This window comes from Perca flavescens, chromosome 21, assembly GCF_004354835.1.
Source record: "Perca flavescens isolate YP-PL-M2 chromosome 21, PFLA_1.0, whole genome shotgun sequence".
Classification (NCBI taxonomy): domain Eukaryota; kingdom Metazoa; phylum Chordata; class Actinopteri; order Perciformes; family Percidae; genus Perca; species Perca flavescens.
Genome location: NC_041351.1, coordinates 8088269 through 8106214, shown reverse-complemented (window position 1 = coordinate 8106214; position 17946 = coordinate 8088269). Strand labels below are relative to the sequence as shown.

The 17946-nt window shown below is 39.6% G+C and overlaps 1 protein-coding gene across 1 annotated transcript in view; it reads right to left on the bottom strand.

The window, feature by feature from the left end:
* The window catches only part of cox10 (cytochrome c oxidase assembly factor heme A:farnesyltransferase COX10), a 34238-nt gene extending 16603 nt beyond the window's left edge, over positions 1–17635 (bottom strand). The window contains exons 1-4 of the mRNA XM_028568565.1: positions 17456–17635; positions 15929–16071; positions 15320–15716; positions 13813–13937 (exon numbers count right to left, since the gene is read on the bottom strand). Coding sequence (XP_028424366.1) covers positions 13813–13937; positions 15320–15716; positions 15929–16071; positions 17456–17486 — 696 coding nt within the window. The 5' untranslated portion in view covers positions 17487–17635. The remainder of the gene's footprint in view (positions 1–13812; positions 13938–15319; positions 15717–15928; positions 16072–17455) is intronic.
* Between the last annotated feature and the right edge of the window lie 311 nt (positions 17636–17946).

The window sequence follows — 17946 nt, the reverse complement described above, 5'->3', positions numbered from 1 at the left end:
GTGCCTAGCGGTGAGTCGCAATGATGGTCACAAACCGGAGAATGATACTATTTTAGTCTAGATTATTAACGACAACTGGAGCACAATAGTCAAATCTTCCAAATAAAAATCTGGAAATGTTATTTTACAGGTTTATTTTGTTTAAAAAAAAAAAAAAAAAAAGGAATCAACATGGCTATGGGATCATGTCTGAAAGTTTAAGAAAAAGCAACTTGTTCAGATCACAGCATTTGCTTCAGGAGACCAACATTTTGTCAGCCTCCTTAAAGCTATAGTTACAAGTTACTGTACATTTCCTTGTCTACTTTACAGCACACTGTATAAAAGGATGGAACAAAGTCCTAAACAAAGAGATATTTCAAAGTGGTAAAGTGCCATTAAAATTTGTGAGCTGGTGAAATTGGAGCCACTCTTCCCCTACCCACCCTGTCTCTTCATAAGCAAATACTGCAAGAGAAGCATACAGATAAAAGGTCTACCGGCAGGAGAAAGAGCAGACGCACCGAGTACCACTAGCACTGCACAGACAGTGCAAATGTCTTAATCCCCAGGCTCTGGCTAACTGAAACAGACTTTCAAAGTAATACACACATGTACGGGTATAACCACTCATGGGCATACACCCAAATGTCTATCATTGTCAGACTGATTACAGTTGTGTGGGTGTAAAATGAATGGGAACACAGCAGTGGTTACTTCCTTCTACTTGAATAAATGACTGTATAGTGACATTAATGGTGTTCAGAGTAAAACAAGTGTTGTGTTTCAAGGCTGGTTTGTTGGAGGCATGTGGGCCGGCAGATAATGCCATAAAGGTTGAGTGCAGCATGAGTTTTAGTTTAATTGGACCTGAATAATTATACAAGGTCTCCTTTATCACAATAGCAAAATGTGCTCGTGAGGAGAAAAAAAAAGAAGCTGTTTTAGATACAACTTTGGGAATGTATAAAACACAGCTTTAATGACAGAGGCCCCTTCAAAGCAGAAGTTAGTATACAGCCACACTTGCAATAGATATGTAACTTTTGATTGTAAGGCTGGCAATGCAGCAATATTTCTAAAAGATGGCTTAAAGGTGAGCATTGGTAATGAGAGAAAACAGTAATTAAGACATACAGCATAGAGGGTAAGGTAATGTTATGCTGTAGACATAAACAAAGAAAGAAAAAGTGTAGTTTTACAATCCCTTTGTGATCCTCAGGTGGGGTTAGCCACAAAACAAAAAGCATTGCCTCATTTAAAGAGTAGACAGGGATAGGTATAGTTAGGCATCAGAACCAGTACCTAGGCTATATTCAAGCAACACACATCCAGAGACACACACTTTGGTCGGTCATGTAAACGGTAATCAACAGTTACTACATGACAGAGTCTGACAGACTGCCATGTCATCAAATAGTTGAACATCTTTTTAACTATCTGCAGTGTCTGCTGTGACACAGAGACAGACAAGGGTCCACACCCAACACTGCAGGAGGACTTCCTCAGGTGAGACACGAATGGCTGGTGGAGGAGAACAGGTGGACCAACATGTTGACAGAACACATAATGCTACACTGAGGCAGAGACACAAAGGCACACTTCCTAAGCCTTTTTTGTGCTATGTAGTGCCACACGGCAGTAAGCATGATCGGCCCGCTAACGGTAAAGGCAATGATTCTGTGTTACCTTATTTGACAGAAATCTATGTCCTGTTATTTCTGAAAATTTGATAAACAAAAATGTATATAATGCTGAATGAAATAAAACCCATATTAACAAAACTGGTTAAATAAATCCCCAGCCTGACCTCTTTCAATTCCTCTATGCAGGAAAAACCCGGCAAGTTTAAAAGAATGTAATTTACTACAGTCTTGTCACTCACTGTTTAGAGCAGCTAGTGATGCACACGGTTATCTGTTTAACTTGACTGATAAATTAACAGATTAACCGAAATGTATTAAAGAAAAAACTTTGTTGGAAAACAGGGTTGAGTACAATGGGGGGGGAGGAGCCTTTTCACAGCCTCATTTCAGATACATTCTATGCTGAGATTAGAGCATATTTCAATGAAACAGGTATACTGTGTCTAATCTAATCACCTGGTTGCACCCATATCATACACAATGAAACACACCTGTATCCTGTATGCATATGCATTTAAGGGTAGATAACACGAATATCAGGAGCAGATCCTGGATTTACTAAGGTTCACGGCTAAAAAGCATTAGCAGATATGAGCATGTATATTAAGAGAGAGTTGTGCAAGATAAGTTTTTTTTCCATGTACATGCATTGTGTTGAAATGGCAATATAGCCCTCACCTCTGCTTTTAAATGTGACTAGTATGAGCAAAACCACCCAAAAGCCATGGTCATACAAAACACAACCTTTTTTGTATGCTAACTATCACCTGGGTATGCTGTGGGATTACATAATGAGGGACTGAGGACCTGGGTGGCACTTAAGATTTAGGAAATTCAGTCTGAATAATAGACATTGGAGACCAGACAAGAGCCCTTTTTAAATTTCAAGTAATAAGAGCAGAAGCTGAAAGCATAGAAACAATTTCTCAAACTACAGAGAAGTGAGAAAATGCAGTGAGTGTAAATCTAAGGTACGTGGTAATGGTGCGATGTTTTCATAAAGCTCCGCCGATACAGAGCACTTTACAATAGTGGGATATATACAAGGGAGCAAAGCATATAATATGTAAAGAAGGAAACTTGGCCTCTGTGTAAGAAAAAATAAAAAACGTGAGAAAAAGCGTGGCAGATAATAGCGGACAGACTGAATGATATATCTAAAAATATACATTTACAAACTACTGCTCTTAAAAAAGGAACACGCCGACTTATTGGGACTCTAGCTTATTCACCGTATCCCCCAGAGTTAGATAAGTCCATACATATAGCCTTCTTTTCTCCCTGTGTGTACTAACTCTGTCTGACGCACCCACTGCTAGCCTAGCTTAGCGCAGATCCTGGAGGTAACCGGCTCCATCTAGTCTACTGCTCCCAATAAGTGACAAAATAACGCCAACATTTTCCTATTTACATGTTGTGATTTGTATAGTCACAGCGTGTACAAATAACAATGTCACATGAGACACAGCCATCTTCTAACCGTATACAAACTGGGAACTATTCTCAGAAGAATTCTCAATCCTTGTATATTGTACAGATTGTAAAGCCATATAAGACAACCTTGTGATTTTGGGCTAAACAAATAAACTTGATTAAACCGAGATTTTAAGAACGTGCGAGACAGCCAAGGCTAGGGGGAAGCCTTGGTGTAGGTCGGTAACCATTTTGTTTTCCAGCAGCGATGCCCTTGCCCCAAAAGCTTCTCGGTTTGAATCAAATTAGCATTCAGTGTTGGCTCACGGGCACACCATAAACAGGGCTGCTTTTGTTAATTATCCACGGATCTCAGCATTACAAAGAGTGTTCCTACTTGCCTTTGGCTAAGTTACCTTCAGATAGAGAGGGTAAACTTGAGTTTCAAGCTGGTAAAAAACGGTAAACTGTACACAAATACACAAACATGATGTCTTAACAAAGTAGATGCCTTAATAACATGTCTTTTCCTGAATCAACTTTCTTAGCCTTGCCAAAACACACCATACTCTACTTGTTTAGCTACAATAAAACCAGAAAAAACTTTTTCAGGTCTTTTATTCTCAAGCAAATTGTTTTTTATGTCTGAAAGAGGTCTAAGATCAAAAGCTTATGATGCATCTAAATAAAGAGCAGAGTTTAGGAGCTATCATTGTATCCACATGTACAATTATATCTCCAGCAACTAAACAGAAGAAGGCCGGCCAAAAACATAAAGCTAAATAACTATTACGTTTAAGCAGAAAAGAGCAGGTCATTTAATAACGTGTTATTCACCTCTCTGTCACTGATTTTAATGCAATACTGTACCAAACTACAAAACACAGTATGTATTCATCTGACTAAAATTAGAATAATATTAATCTGTAGTTATTGCTTTTTTGGTCTATAATACTTTTTACTTTATTCCTGTCATAATGGTTAATTTTGAGCTGCTCAACTAAACCAAAAACATTTGGGCTAAGGCCTGGCAATATTCAGTCATATTACATCCACGCAATAGACATGCAATACTCTGGCCACAGTCTGCTAATGTTCAGCAGTGCAAAGGATTTATGGAAAGCAGAGAGGGCCGCTTCTACAACTAGCGCATCTTCAGCAACCCATTACCACGGTTTACAATATGCTTCAGTGTGACACTACTGCCAGAACGGTTTGTCCTCTAGACATACAGGGGCCTCTACACTGACTGCCTTCACTCACCGATACCTCCACAATGCACGATAATGCACGATAGAGGTGCTGACATGCCACTATCTGTTTCAGTGGGAAAGTAGGTCCAAGAGGGGAAAGGAAACTGAAATTGAGACAGTCAGACAGCTCCAACACTGTTAGAGAGCTCAATAAGCTGCTTTCAGTACAGGTAGTTCAGACATATTCTGATTCAGAAATATGGTCCAAACCTTTTGACCATAAATATTCTGCCTCTATTTTTAACATGCAGAAACTACCGCCACAAGCACTAACAAGAAAGAGAGAAAACAAATACATCAGATGGCATGTTGTAGTTGTTGTAACATTTACTCAGCTTGCATGAGGTCAGCCAGTGCCAAATGCAGCATGAGGAGTAGAAAGGTTCATTGGTGCCAGACAGTGCTAAGGTGGGTGGTTTTCCACCCTCTCTGACTCAAGTCTCAATGGTGTCTGCATTTTGCCTTTTTGGTCACTGAAGCCCATAATCAGTGTTTTATGAAAAACTAAAGGCTAATCAGGGAGGTGGAGAGGAGGGGCTCCCACCTGCCCATCAGTCAGTCATGTTTATCCCCTCGGGTGACGGCAACTCTATTGTGGTGAGGTGCTTTTGCCCAAACAAGCTGCGGCATTGAAAGCTCAGAGAGACACCCTGCGTGTGAGTAGTTGCGGACAACTGCAATGAGAAGCCCCGTTCCTCTTCTTTTGAAGTAAGGACACCCTTCATTTGTAAAGACTTGAGTAGTTGAAGTAAACACACAATATATGTTGTGTGCGTTGTTACTCTCTAAGACACAAAGCCAAAAATTAAGACAGTACCAATCGATTTGTTTTGTTATACTGCCTATTTTTATCCTTTAGATTAGCTAGAGTTAGCTTACATGTCCATAGAAGGGGAAGGGTATCATTGAGGTTGGGGGTCACAATCATTTCCCTAGAATAAATATATATATATTAACAACAAGAATATCTGATGCCAGGGTCAGTGGAAGACAACCACTGAAGAAGTGCAACTTCAGAATGATACAGCTACCATTTTAAACATGAGAATATGTCATGTTATTAGCCATCTTTGCCTTAAAAAAAAAGTAACATTTATGGCATAATTATTGGAGTATTTAAACACTGAGCTTTGGCTCATTTTGAATTGAAGGAAAGTGATTAAAAACTGACAGGGAGAAAGACCTTGATTTGGCCGTTTCCAGTATTCTCTAAATTCACTCTGTTGGACTCATTACATTGGATAAGGCAGGTTTTATTGACTGCATGAGGTGAGCTGGTATTTTAAGGATTCACATCAGTAGGAAAGCTGTGCCGTGTAAAATCAACACCCAAGTACTTTATTAGACTGCTGCGTTTGCCTGCCAACACTCTTTTATAAATGAATTGCCTCTAGCTTCATATGAATCTACTTTATTAAGTTCATCCTCCACCTTTAAATGTTTTAAACCCTCCACTATGATTGAAATGTACAAAATGTATATGGACAGTGCCAACAGCTACATAATAGACAGCTGGTTTTTGAAATCTTTAACTGGATTTAACTAGGTCTGCTCCCTCTTAGTCGATTAATCGGTCGTTTTGGGCTTAGTCAACTTAGATTTCTTTAGTCGATTAGTCATGTTTTATGCTTTTTTCATGCTGAATGACTTATTTCCAAGAAATGTATGAGTACATCTCTGGTAAACACAAGAAATAAAGTGGTGCTTTTGCATGACTCTTTGCGGAGAAACTCAGATTTACAGCTCTGTGGATTAAATCAACTAATCAATTAGTCAATACAGTGTGTTAGTCGACTAAGAATTTCTTCAATCGAGCACAGCCCTAAAATCAACATTAATATCAGAACCAAGACTTCAATGTATCAATGCCACTTTGGCACTGGTTCTTAAGACACGGTTTGTGTAAAGCACAGACACAGACTTGGCCAAACTTAACACATTAAAGTTATGTAAGATAATGAATAAAGGTGCCATTCAACTGCAACACTGGTGCCAAATTCTTTTAAAAAGAAATTTATATCAAAAACACACAATAAAATAAACAATAAAAGACACAATTGGAAATCAGCTTATCAACATCTTTGTATGTATGCCAAGCTAACCCTTTGCCTGGCAACAGTAGTTGCTCCCTCAGGCATTATCTTGGGGGTATATAAAAGGTGGATTTACCCTTCATGACTCTATCAGAGGAAAGCATCTGTCTCCCGTCTGAGGCTGCAAGAGATCCATTTGTACAGTTTGAAATGGATTGGCACCCTAGGGCTGACAAAGACAAAAGCCTTTAAAGAAATTAACTATTAAACAGGGCTGTCTAGTTAAATATTCATTTTAATCCAGCAACTAAAGAGAGACACCCATCGAGTCCATTTCGTGCCATCTTGCTAGGCAATTAAAATGGAATTTCCATTCCTTCTCCCAGGCTGAACTAACAGCTTGGTGGAGACCATGAAAACAAAAAACTCAAAACTATCAATGTCAAAGTTCAGCTTGCTCTTTTGTTTTTACAAAGTTGTTGGAAAACACGATCTTAAGAGCAGCATCTGTACTAAGTAAGGGATCTTGTTTTTTGTTAAATTGCCCATTTGGCTAAGCCAAATGTGTTTGACCATTAACTCTAAAAAGCAAAAACATAATCCTTTGACAGACAAAACCCTTTTGAACAGTCAATTACAGTACACAGCCAGTGGAACTAATATGACACGCACTGATACTTTTACAGCTCCATCTGTCTTAAGATACTTTTGAAGCTTTCCACGCAAGAAAAACAAATAAGAGTACTCTGTCAATATAGGGGTTGTTTTGGAAGGTATCCACTGCAATTCATCAAATGGACTCTGGTATGAGAATGGTGGGGGGTAATTCACAAGCAGAATAAAATAAATTGCACAAAAAGGATGGAAATGTCATCATGCTAGAGGTATTCCACCCCCAGCCCGTTTGAAACCATATCTTCTGTCGCTACTTCTCAGCAGGGAACAGACACAAATCCAGCAGTGGAAGGGTTTCATTTTCTTTCAAGAGCACAAAGGATGGTGGGGTTTTAGCAGCTATGGAGGTCTTGTTACAACTAATGATCTTCTCAAGGAGGTACCATATTATGTGAGGTGCCTTAAACTACCATGAGAGGGCCCCATCCTGGAAAATTGTTGTGGCAGCCTTGACTGTTGGGGCACAGCATTTCTGCAGCCAACCCAGCCTGAGGTGGACTACTACCACCTACTGCGCTGCTGATGGACCGCTATCTACATCTGGAGTCTGTCTAAAACAGTCTAAAACCATATTGGTGTAGTCAAGAAGGCAAGCATCATTGTAGTTGCAGCCAACCATCTTAAAAAGTAAATGGAGTACATAAAAAGGCTAATTATTGACTATAACACTGGCATAATTTTATTATGAATTCCACTACTTTTCTTGGCAAGAAATTTGTTTAGAAATGTAAGTGAATAAAAGTAACATTTATATAGCGCTTTTCACGGATAAAAATCACAAAGTGCTTTACATAAAACATGCAATATGATACATATTAAAACACAGTGCACAATTAAAATCTCAAAGTAATACATAAACAATTAAAGTTAAATAAAGTGCCAAACCAAACGCTTGTTTCAAAAAGTAGATCTTTAACGGATTTATTTATTTATTTATTTTTAAGATTATTTTTTGGGGCTTTTCCCTTTATTTTGAAAGTGGATAGGCATGAAAGGGGGAGAGAGATGGGGGATGACACGCAGCAAAGGTCAGCAGGTCGGATTTGAACCCTGCCCCGCTGCAGGACTCAGCCAACATGGGGCGAACGCTCTTACTGGGTGAGCTAGAGGTCGCCCCAACTGATTTTTTAAAGAGTCAACAGAGACAGCAGATCTCTGCAGCCTTTGAGGCAGAGCGTTCCAAAGTCTCGGTGCTACCGACTCTAAAGCCTGCCGACATGCTCTGTGTCTTAATGTGAGAATCTTAAATTGAATTCTATATTTGACCTTGCAAGTAGCCTTAGGCTCCCCCCAAATCCCTCTAACAGAACTTACACCCGGTCAGTACTCAGGAAAGCCACTATAATCACACAGGATCCCACAGCACCCACCAATCCTTTCAGTTACTGCCATCAGGTCGATGCTATAAAGTCCCATTTGCAAGGAAAAACATATGAAAAAATCCTTCATCCCCACACTGAACAGTTGAAAGCCATACATGCACATTTGTATAGTCAATGTTGTTACACTGTTTCTATATGTATTTGTACGTTGTTATATGTATTTTATGTCATTTGAGCCTGCCCTGTCAAAGACAACTCGTGAAAAAGTTTTTCTTGCGGCAGCGTTTTGGATGAATTGAAGGCGATCAAGGACAGAAAACAGTGAGTTGCAGTAGTCAGTGCGGGAAGAGATTAATGCATGTGTGAGCATCTCAAGTTTAGCAGTTGAAACTACAGATCTCAATTTGCTAATGTTTCTCAGATGGAAAAAAAACAAGACTGGGTTAGCTGCATTACATGAGAGTCAAACAATATAGATTTATCAAACATTGCCCCTAAATTGTGCAGGTTTGAGTGGACAGCAGAGGCGAGAGGCCAAATTTTAAGTAATTTAGGCGCTAGAATTGGCCTGGCATCCATTCAGTTTCTATCCCCTGACCAATGGTGCTGTGCTGAACAAGACCACTCGAGGTCAATGGCTAACCTCAACCATCTGCTACGCAGGGCGTGTCTTGCCAGGGAGAGTAGTGGAATTCATTAAAACGCATACAGGCACCCTTTGGTAACTTTAATAGCATTGTAGAGATTTATTTTTATCTTAATAAGAAACACTCCTACATATAGCCTCAACAAAACGGCCTAAAAACAGCTTATGCCTGAACAATCTTCCCGACATGCTCACTTTGTGATGCTAAGGAGCTTGACAGTGCTTTTAAAACTGAAAGCATGAACTTCGCCTTGATATAGTGTGTGGTATAGATGGCTATCATTTTGAATCAATTTCCATTATTCTGCTGATTAAAAGCTTCTACACGAAGCTGTACGTTTAAATCATTGTCAAAATGGTCATTATAGAACTTTTTTGTTTTAACATGGCTTTGTTGTACTACATAAAAGGGGTAACTTGGCGGTCACAGTTTACAGTTATAGAATTGTAAGCGTTTTTAAAAGGTTATAAAATAATTGGACCTTGGTTGAATCCCTAGAAAATGATTTGGGATTTTTTTTCTTAAAAACTCAAGAACTGCATTTTGTTAAAGGTTTAAAAAAGTCAAATTAAACACGTTTTCATAATGCACACTGATAATTGTCTGGATAACTTATCTTCACGTTCAGTCATGTACCTATACACTGTAAGGGCCTGACCAAGACGCACACAGAAGGAGGCATGCAGGAGGGTAAATAATGCATGCCTGCACAGGACAAGAGAGAAGGGCGTAGCTTGAAGTGGAAGGGCTGGGGGCTTGTGGGGGCTCGCTTATGCGTGCCAGCCTCAGACAGCTCACCACAGGAGAGACACAGGCACAAAAGAAAACTCACTGTCATGGTCACGAAAGCAGAAATGACAGTAGGCAGCCACAAAACAAGCCAGCTTGAATTTTCATCAAAACAAACATGCGAGCTGACATGGTGTGACTTACACTATAGCCCCTGTCAAAATAGTCGAGCGGTACTTATTTGACAGTAAAAGGCCATATCAGGCCTTGTTTACACTGCTGGGGACCTCAGGCTTCCTGGGGGTCTTCTAGGCTCCAGACTGAAACTCTCGTCTGACCCAATTATCCAATTAGCAGAAGTAGTGGCCAGACTGGAAGGTGATGACGGCTGGAACACCTGTGGAGGTTGTGCCTGGTGTGGGGCCCACGGGTTCTGAAGACCACACCAACCAGCAGTTTTTCTACCAACGTTTTTCTATCCGGCAGGAACAGAAGGAACTCTGTAAACTTCGGCTGCGACTTTGAGCCAGCTGCGCTATTTCTCTCAGAGTAGGTTCTCTACAGAGTATTACGCTTTTCAGCTCCAAACAGCCTTTGATGGCAGTCTAAGCAGCAAAACGGAGCTGTAAGCAAAACACAACATGCTAAGAAAAGTTCATAATTGCTAACCCATGAGAGCTACTTGAACTGGATGCTGAAATAATTGCATCCCTTTGCTGTTGGAGCTGACTGTCTTTTCTGATTGTAAGACAGACATGACAGCATTAAGTCTTTTGACTGTGGTGAGAAACTCTAGACGGTGAAATGCCATTGTTACGTGACTCCAAGTGCTTACACCCTTCTGTTAGTTTCCTAAATGGAGTAACATTTTAAAAGGAAACCACAACATTTCTGTTTGCCCTACGGGCACTTCCCAATGGGACAAAGAGCGGCCTTGGCTTTTGACAGCTCAACTGAAGGTCCGACTTCCACTTCCAAGAGCCAAAGCATTTTTCTTTTCCTTAAGGCATTTTCCTCCTTTCCTCAAGGTAATTCAACAGTTGTGTGGTCACATTCTTGCACACTCCTCTGCCTCTTTAGATGTCGAGCATTAAGGGATTAGGGCAGAGCAGCAGAATCCATAGGAAAAGATCTTCACAAGGGGCTTTCTCTGCTCGGATTTGTTTGTCAAGCTTTTGTCTGATTTTTCATATAAAAAGACCTCTACCTTTGATCACAACTAACCACACTGATGGTGAAGCATCGTTTAAGATGAAAAAAAAGAAAAGAGTACAAATAAATAAAAAAAACCTGGCAGCAGATCTGAAGGTAGGATGTTTTTCTTAGGATGACCAAAGTGTTGAGATCAATTACACACAGGTGAGGGTGTGCCTTTGACAAAAAGAGCCGACAAAGTGTTAGCCTATTGCAAAGAAGTTCAGAGTACCACCACAGTGTCAATTATGTGTCACACATGACATCCCCTGTGCCTCTGTGTGTATAATTACAGAGAAAAATGGCATTCTTCTCAAAACAAAGCAACACCAACAACTAATGTTACATCGTATGTAGAAAGGCACATACTTTTCATACCAGACAAGCAGAGGGAGACAAGACACAACCAACTATAAATAAGTTTACTTTCATAATGATGTTTATCCTTTCAATCACATTTTAAATGAAAAATGTGCCCTTGCACAACTGTCTGATAACCTAGTTCAAAGTCAGCCTCAATACAAGACAGGTGTCTACTTTGTCTGAAACAATAATCTCATCTCTAATTCTTGCCAATTAAGACAATGATGACATGGAAAAATGTCCACACAGAGAACAGGGAATAAGGGATCAGAACGCATCTGATTAGGGTGAAGGCTTGGGCTCACATACCAGCTACTAGCCACAAAAAGGAGTTCTTGGCCTCTAACAGGGTAAGCACTGATGAGTTTCAGGCTAAGACACACACATGTCCATTTGTGCAAACAGAGAGAAATGCTGAAGTAATATTCCACCCGGATTTCTTTACAATTCACTGTATATTTATTTACAGAAACCATGTAAAGCACTCACAGAATAACACACATTCTATCATAGAGCCCTTTTTTTGTATGAGGCAAAATGAATTCAGAAATATCTTTAGGCAATGACAACCTTGTCAATTTATACAATCAAATATCAATTGTTTTTTACTTTTTATGACTTCACACTAACGTTTTATGAATAGCCTAGCCTGGTTTAATGCCTAGTCATTTAAAATACTATGACAGCAAAACTGTATATTATTTTAGAATAGAAATTGAAAACTGACACAGCAAGAAGTTGGAAACAATTAATTCTGTCATATTTTTTCCAAATAAGTAAAAAAAATGGGAATGCTTTTCAAAAACAATGTGGCTTTTACAAGACCTGGAAAAGATTTAAACTTTTCCTAAATTTCTCAAATTGATAGACGCCCTGAATTTAAGTATTTCCTGCAGGTTTTAACACACACTTATCTAATTTGCAACTACAATTTGGGATACATCTGCTCTGAAATTCACCTTTGCCCATGTTTTACCTTCACTAGGTTTGAAACTAGACCTGACTGGAGGAGGCCGAGAGAGAGGCACTGAAAGGCAAATAACATTGTTTCAATGAAATATGAAGCTATGTCGTATCCTAACCTCAGGCTAAGTTAGTGGAGAAAATGAAGAGTGACAGGACTGATGTGAGGGTGGGCCCACAGATAAAAGGGACACCCAGGGTACGGGCAGTGGCACCGGCCTCTTACATCACTCAACGCTCTGAACATCTTGGAGCTCGAGTCTGGGCTACTCTCAGCAGCACGAGGAGAGGGGGACAGTTTTCAAATACCTGAAGGATATTTACACTAATGCTCAGTGTGAGGTAGAGGTGCACAGAGGAGTTGGAGCCAACTTTGTTTCAGGCCACTGAAGAGACAATACAATTTTAACTGAAGGATGGACTAATTGACACTATTCAGACCGGACCACAAAAACTAAACTGTTAACTAAACATTCATATCTATAGTTGCAACTCCTTGAGGTGACGCACAGGGAGGGGGCTATATTACAGAATGCAGGTCGACGATAATCAGCGTCAGTATAAACCAAGTTTGTTTCACTTGGTGGGGCACTTCATTATTGTTGTAAAACAATGAAGACAGCAGTTGGAACATTGCTGTTGAAGGGAAGGAGGTGGACAGGAGGTTGGCCCTAAGGGCAGGAACCTGCAGTGTAATCAAGGACTTTGCCAAATTACAGGCCAAAGACACTACTAAGCAGAGTTCAATCTAGGGCTGAGGCCGAGGTCACCCATTATACTAATATTCTTGAGTCACGGAGCAAATTCCTATGTACAACGTCAACCCTAGACAGCAGAGGGAGGCCCTACTTGTCAAGGCATTCTAAATGCCCAGGCACACTAGCTCACCTTCGTTTATAGCTTTGAAAAAAATAATAATAACAGCATTAAAGTCAGCTCAATGCATTTTTGAGATGCGTAGCAAAAGAGGAATGTAGAGTGGGTCAAAAAGGGGATGTGCTGGCTCCTTCAGCATTTTCTTGAACACAGGCATCACTCTGAGGAAAAATGCGGGTGTCTGTCAACAAGCACATTCATGTTTGTATAACATGTCAATATAAAATGTATTACGCATAATAAAACCAACATACTGTATATCCTGCCAGCTCTGATCTCTCGTCACTTTCTTTCCAAAAGGAAATTGGTACTTAAAAAATAAACAGATTTAAGACCAGAAACATCTGTCCTATTTACTCCAATTCTTGAAACAATTACACAAGCCATGTGTTTAGTATTTTTGCTTCATAGGATCTTTGTAGTATGAGTAGTTTGTTTTAGTTTGAGTAGATTAACTCGAGTCAATCATTCATATTACAGAGTTACCAGTTTATTCTATCCTGCAGTAACTCCTTTCTTTGTGAAGCGTCTTCATGACAATGTGCCGAAGAGGCCATCAACAGTGGAAGGTGAATGATATTAATCACACACTATTGAGTTTTACTGTGCTGTGATTAGGTCCACATGTGGTGTGCAAAGAGCCAAAATAAAACCCACACTCTTACATACTGAAATAGATATGCATGGCCTTGTTTGACCTCTTTAGGCGGATAACTGACCTGGTTGATTGAATTGGCAGTGCAAGAGGCGAGGGCTGTTCCCAGAGAAGACACGAAGAAGATGAGGGGGTCAAAGGGCACCGGAGCCATCGCATAGCCGGCTGCCGCACTTGTAACCACCAGTGCTGGAATCACAAAGCAAGAATAATGAAACAAATTAAAACAGGAGTTTAAAAGTGTCCTTCTTTATTACTTCTTAAAGTAACAGGCAAAGAACACTGTTAATATTATGCTTTGTTGCTGTAGAAGCCTAGTCTGGCTATCACCAGACCAAGCTCAATCTTTTAAGATTGAACATTAGTCTGGGTAGTCTGCTCTGTATATTCTACTGCACAAGAGGTGTGATCAACGGGCATAGTTCAAATGACTCTTGTACGCAATTGGATAGTCCTTCAACCAATCAGACCAACGATCCGGGTGACGTAGCAGCGACAGCGTCATCAACGGGTTGCTGCGCTTCGGTGGCCGAATGTAAACAAGAAGCTGCTTGGTCGCTTCTCTATCATCATCGTGTTAAACCCGCCAATAGCGCGCCAGGTGGATAAGCCAGTTTGTGATTGGTCCCCGCAAAATTGTAACGGAAGCAGGATAGATAAACGTACAGGTTTCCAGCCTGAGCTGCAGGGCAAATCAAATCGCTGGCAGATCGGGCTGGGTTTACCCAGTCTAGTAGAAGCCTGCTTCAATGTAAACAGGAAAAGAGCAGTTAACAGCACAGTATCTCTTGTAGTGCAAAATGAACTGCCTCTCGTTTGAAAATTAAAATCAGTTATATTACATAATTATCTATAGGCTATCCAGCTGACAGCATGCCTTGGTGGATTCAATCAATCAGTGATATGGAGTGGTGAAGTGAGTACAACTCCACACAACAGCACAAACTCAATTCAATAAATGACACTGCATTAAAATGACAACAATTTACTTATTGATCTGTATGTTCCCAACACCAGTTTCTCCACAAACATAGCTAAACCCAATACTTATGTGTCACACTACAGGCTCCCTGTAGCTCTGAAGGTTCACCGGAAGTTGCATATTTCTCAATTTATTGAAGAAAAAAAAAAAAAAAAAAAGGTTGTTTGGAACATAGTGAGCAGCATACAGATCAACAGCGGAGAAGCGGATTATGCTTCAGGTCTTGTCTCCTGTGACAATGCCCAAAGCCTAAGACAACAAAAGGCACACTGATGCCTAGCAACACAGCAGTAGTTCCGTAGACTCCCTCAATGAACGAACAACATGATGGGTTTTCTTGGAAACTATGCTTTGCATTTCTATTAATTTAGTTACTGCTTGCACAGTTCTAATTTGCATTTGGTAAATAAGCAGGCAAGTTTGTATATGCAGAAAATAAACATCTCTGAATCTGGCTTATTTACAAAGTTCTGGCTTAGTTTCAGAGATATATCACATTCTGCCTGTATTTCGTGTAATTCTTTGTATTGTATGTATCAACCTGAATAGTTCATATTATATGAGAGAAAAGATGTGTTCTGTACTATACCTGTGAGTTTGATTTTGGCAAGCTTGGCGTAAATATCTGGCAAGTCAGCCACATCGACCTTCATCTCCTTCCATTGTCTGTCTAGACGTGCCTCCCTTGCCTCATCTGTCTCCACATGGACATGGGGAGTCTCGACCGAGGTCACAACTGTATGGGACATAGCATCTTTCTGTACCGCCACGTCTTCTGTATTGGGCCTCAAGGTTGATATTCCAGGCTGTGCTTCACTCGTGACATCCTCTGGCTGTGAAACAGTATCTGTGACCACAGGATCAATAGTTGGGATTCTCTGCACCTGTCTTTCAATGCTGTCGTCTCTCTCATCCACAATGGTCAGGGCAGGAGCCGGTTTTGCGATGGCACGTTGGTGAAGCTCACTGTTGTTCTTTGCTACATACTGAAAGGAAACCAGGTGCACCAGATATTTATAGGATAATCTACTTATATGACAATAAAACTGTATGCAGACATGTACTACAAACAAAAATAAGTTCCCTTTCAGGTGTGGTAAAGAAAATGCTTTGATAACAAGCAACACAACATTTTTGAAAGTGCAAAGGAAGCTAAATGAAAACAAAACAATGAGATATTGAGCCCAGTGAAAGTTACCTGGCGTTTCAGGAAGTTAAGGTGCTGGTACGTCAGCCAGTTAGATGGATCTCTCCTGTGCAGCTGAATAAGGCTGCGAGCAGTCTGGTTACACTGCGGAACATTTTGAACTAAGATCTGTTTCACGTTTACACCAACCAAACCTAGAAGAAATGTAAAGGTTTTAGCCATTCAAATAAATATCGTTGGATAGGTTTATTTAGGTTTGTGCCAAAACAATATACAAATAACAATAGGCCTAATGACCAAATTCAAGACAAAAAAAAAGACACCAAAAAACAAAGATACAATCTTGCATGGAACATGGACACACAAAGACAAAAACTTTTGGCGCAGTGGATATGTCACATGCCTTTGGTGTGGTAGACCCGGGTTCGATTCCCACTGCGATACATCAACCAATGTGTCCCTGAGCAAGACACTTAACACCTAGTTGTATGCATGCATAATAACCAAGCTGAAAACAGGGCTTTTTTTCTGAAACCATGAAAAGTTGACTTTTTAGAGATACTTGTTTCACCGCCACAAACACGATTATCTTATAGAATATGATTCATTGCTGTAGATTAAACTACCCAACAACAGTATATAAAGGAGTTAAAAGTTGCACAAACTTAACCCTTGTGTTGCCTTCCCGTTAACCTTGAAAAAAACACTTATTTCTTTGATGCCTTTTTTTCACAGTTTGTTTTTGCTTTTTCCAACGTTTTTAATTGTAAAATTTTTCTTCTACACATGTTCAGCGCTTATTTCTACGTCCCATATTTTCTGATATAAAACAAAAATTGAAAACGGGTCAATTTGACACGAAGTCAACACAATGGTTAAACATCTACAGCAGTAAAATTAAACATACACATTAATGCAGCAGTCATATTAATCCAGATATATCAGATAGAAAAGGAAAAAACTGACAGGGAACATTTTACTTCCCAGTGACTAATTTTACTTTTTATACTTTAAGTATTAATAAGTATTATTAATAAGTATTATTACATACTTTTGGTAAGGTTTTGAATGCAGGACTTTACTGGAGTATTTTCAGTGTATCATTAGTGTAGATAATACATCTGTAACGTTACTCATTCCATTTCCTTACATAGCTATATTTAGAGTAAGTTTAGTTTAGGTTTAGTTCTGATATAATAACATGGACCATTACCCTGCATGAATGTGTTGTTGACAGTGTTCTTATACAGATTTGCCACGTAAATTGACAGTTTTTAAATCCCACATCAACACTGTTGTTACGACACACAGTTACAATAAAATACCTCAAATGCTGTCGTTATGAAAACCAGTCAGTCATTAGCTAATTTGGATCTCTGCAGATGCAGTTGACTTCTATTTAAGGTCACTGCTAAGCTTCCTGCCAAACATCTTAGGTGCTATCCGGATAGCTACATGCTAACTAGCCTGCTAGCATCCGCCTTAGCTTCAAAGGCTGCTCTCAGCAGTCGCACATTAAAAATTACTTTAAAACGCAACGGCATGTCAAACTAAATATTAAACATCCTCTTGCGTTACCTGCCAGTCTGCTACATGGCGTTTTATACATGTTCCCTTCTCATAAAGCCGGCTCCCGTTTCGACCCCTTCACATGCAGCGAGCCGCCATTATGACCTCGTTGTGTAAAGAAGAAAAACACTTCCGGGACACAAAACGTCAGTCTGTGGCGCTGGCTCTGATCATGCTGATCATAGACCTCTATATCATAGACAGTAGGCTCTGATCTGTGCTGCCGACAACAAGAAACGCAGAAATGCCAAACAATTAATAATATATGTATTGATCAATCAATTACCAGTCTCTAATATACAATTGTTATTAATAATAAGTATTATTATCATTATAATTATTATAATAATAAACTCTAGCTTAGCACTATTCATGCATAAAATGCAAGAAAAGTTATTAACATAAAAGCAGATAATGATGACATTTATGATGAAACAATAAGAACTAGGAAACTTAAATCAAATGTAATCTAATTAAAACAGCAGGATAAGAAAATAAAA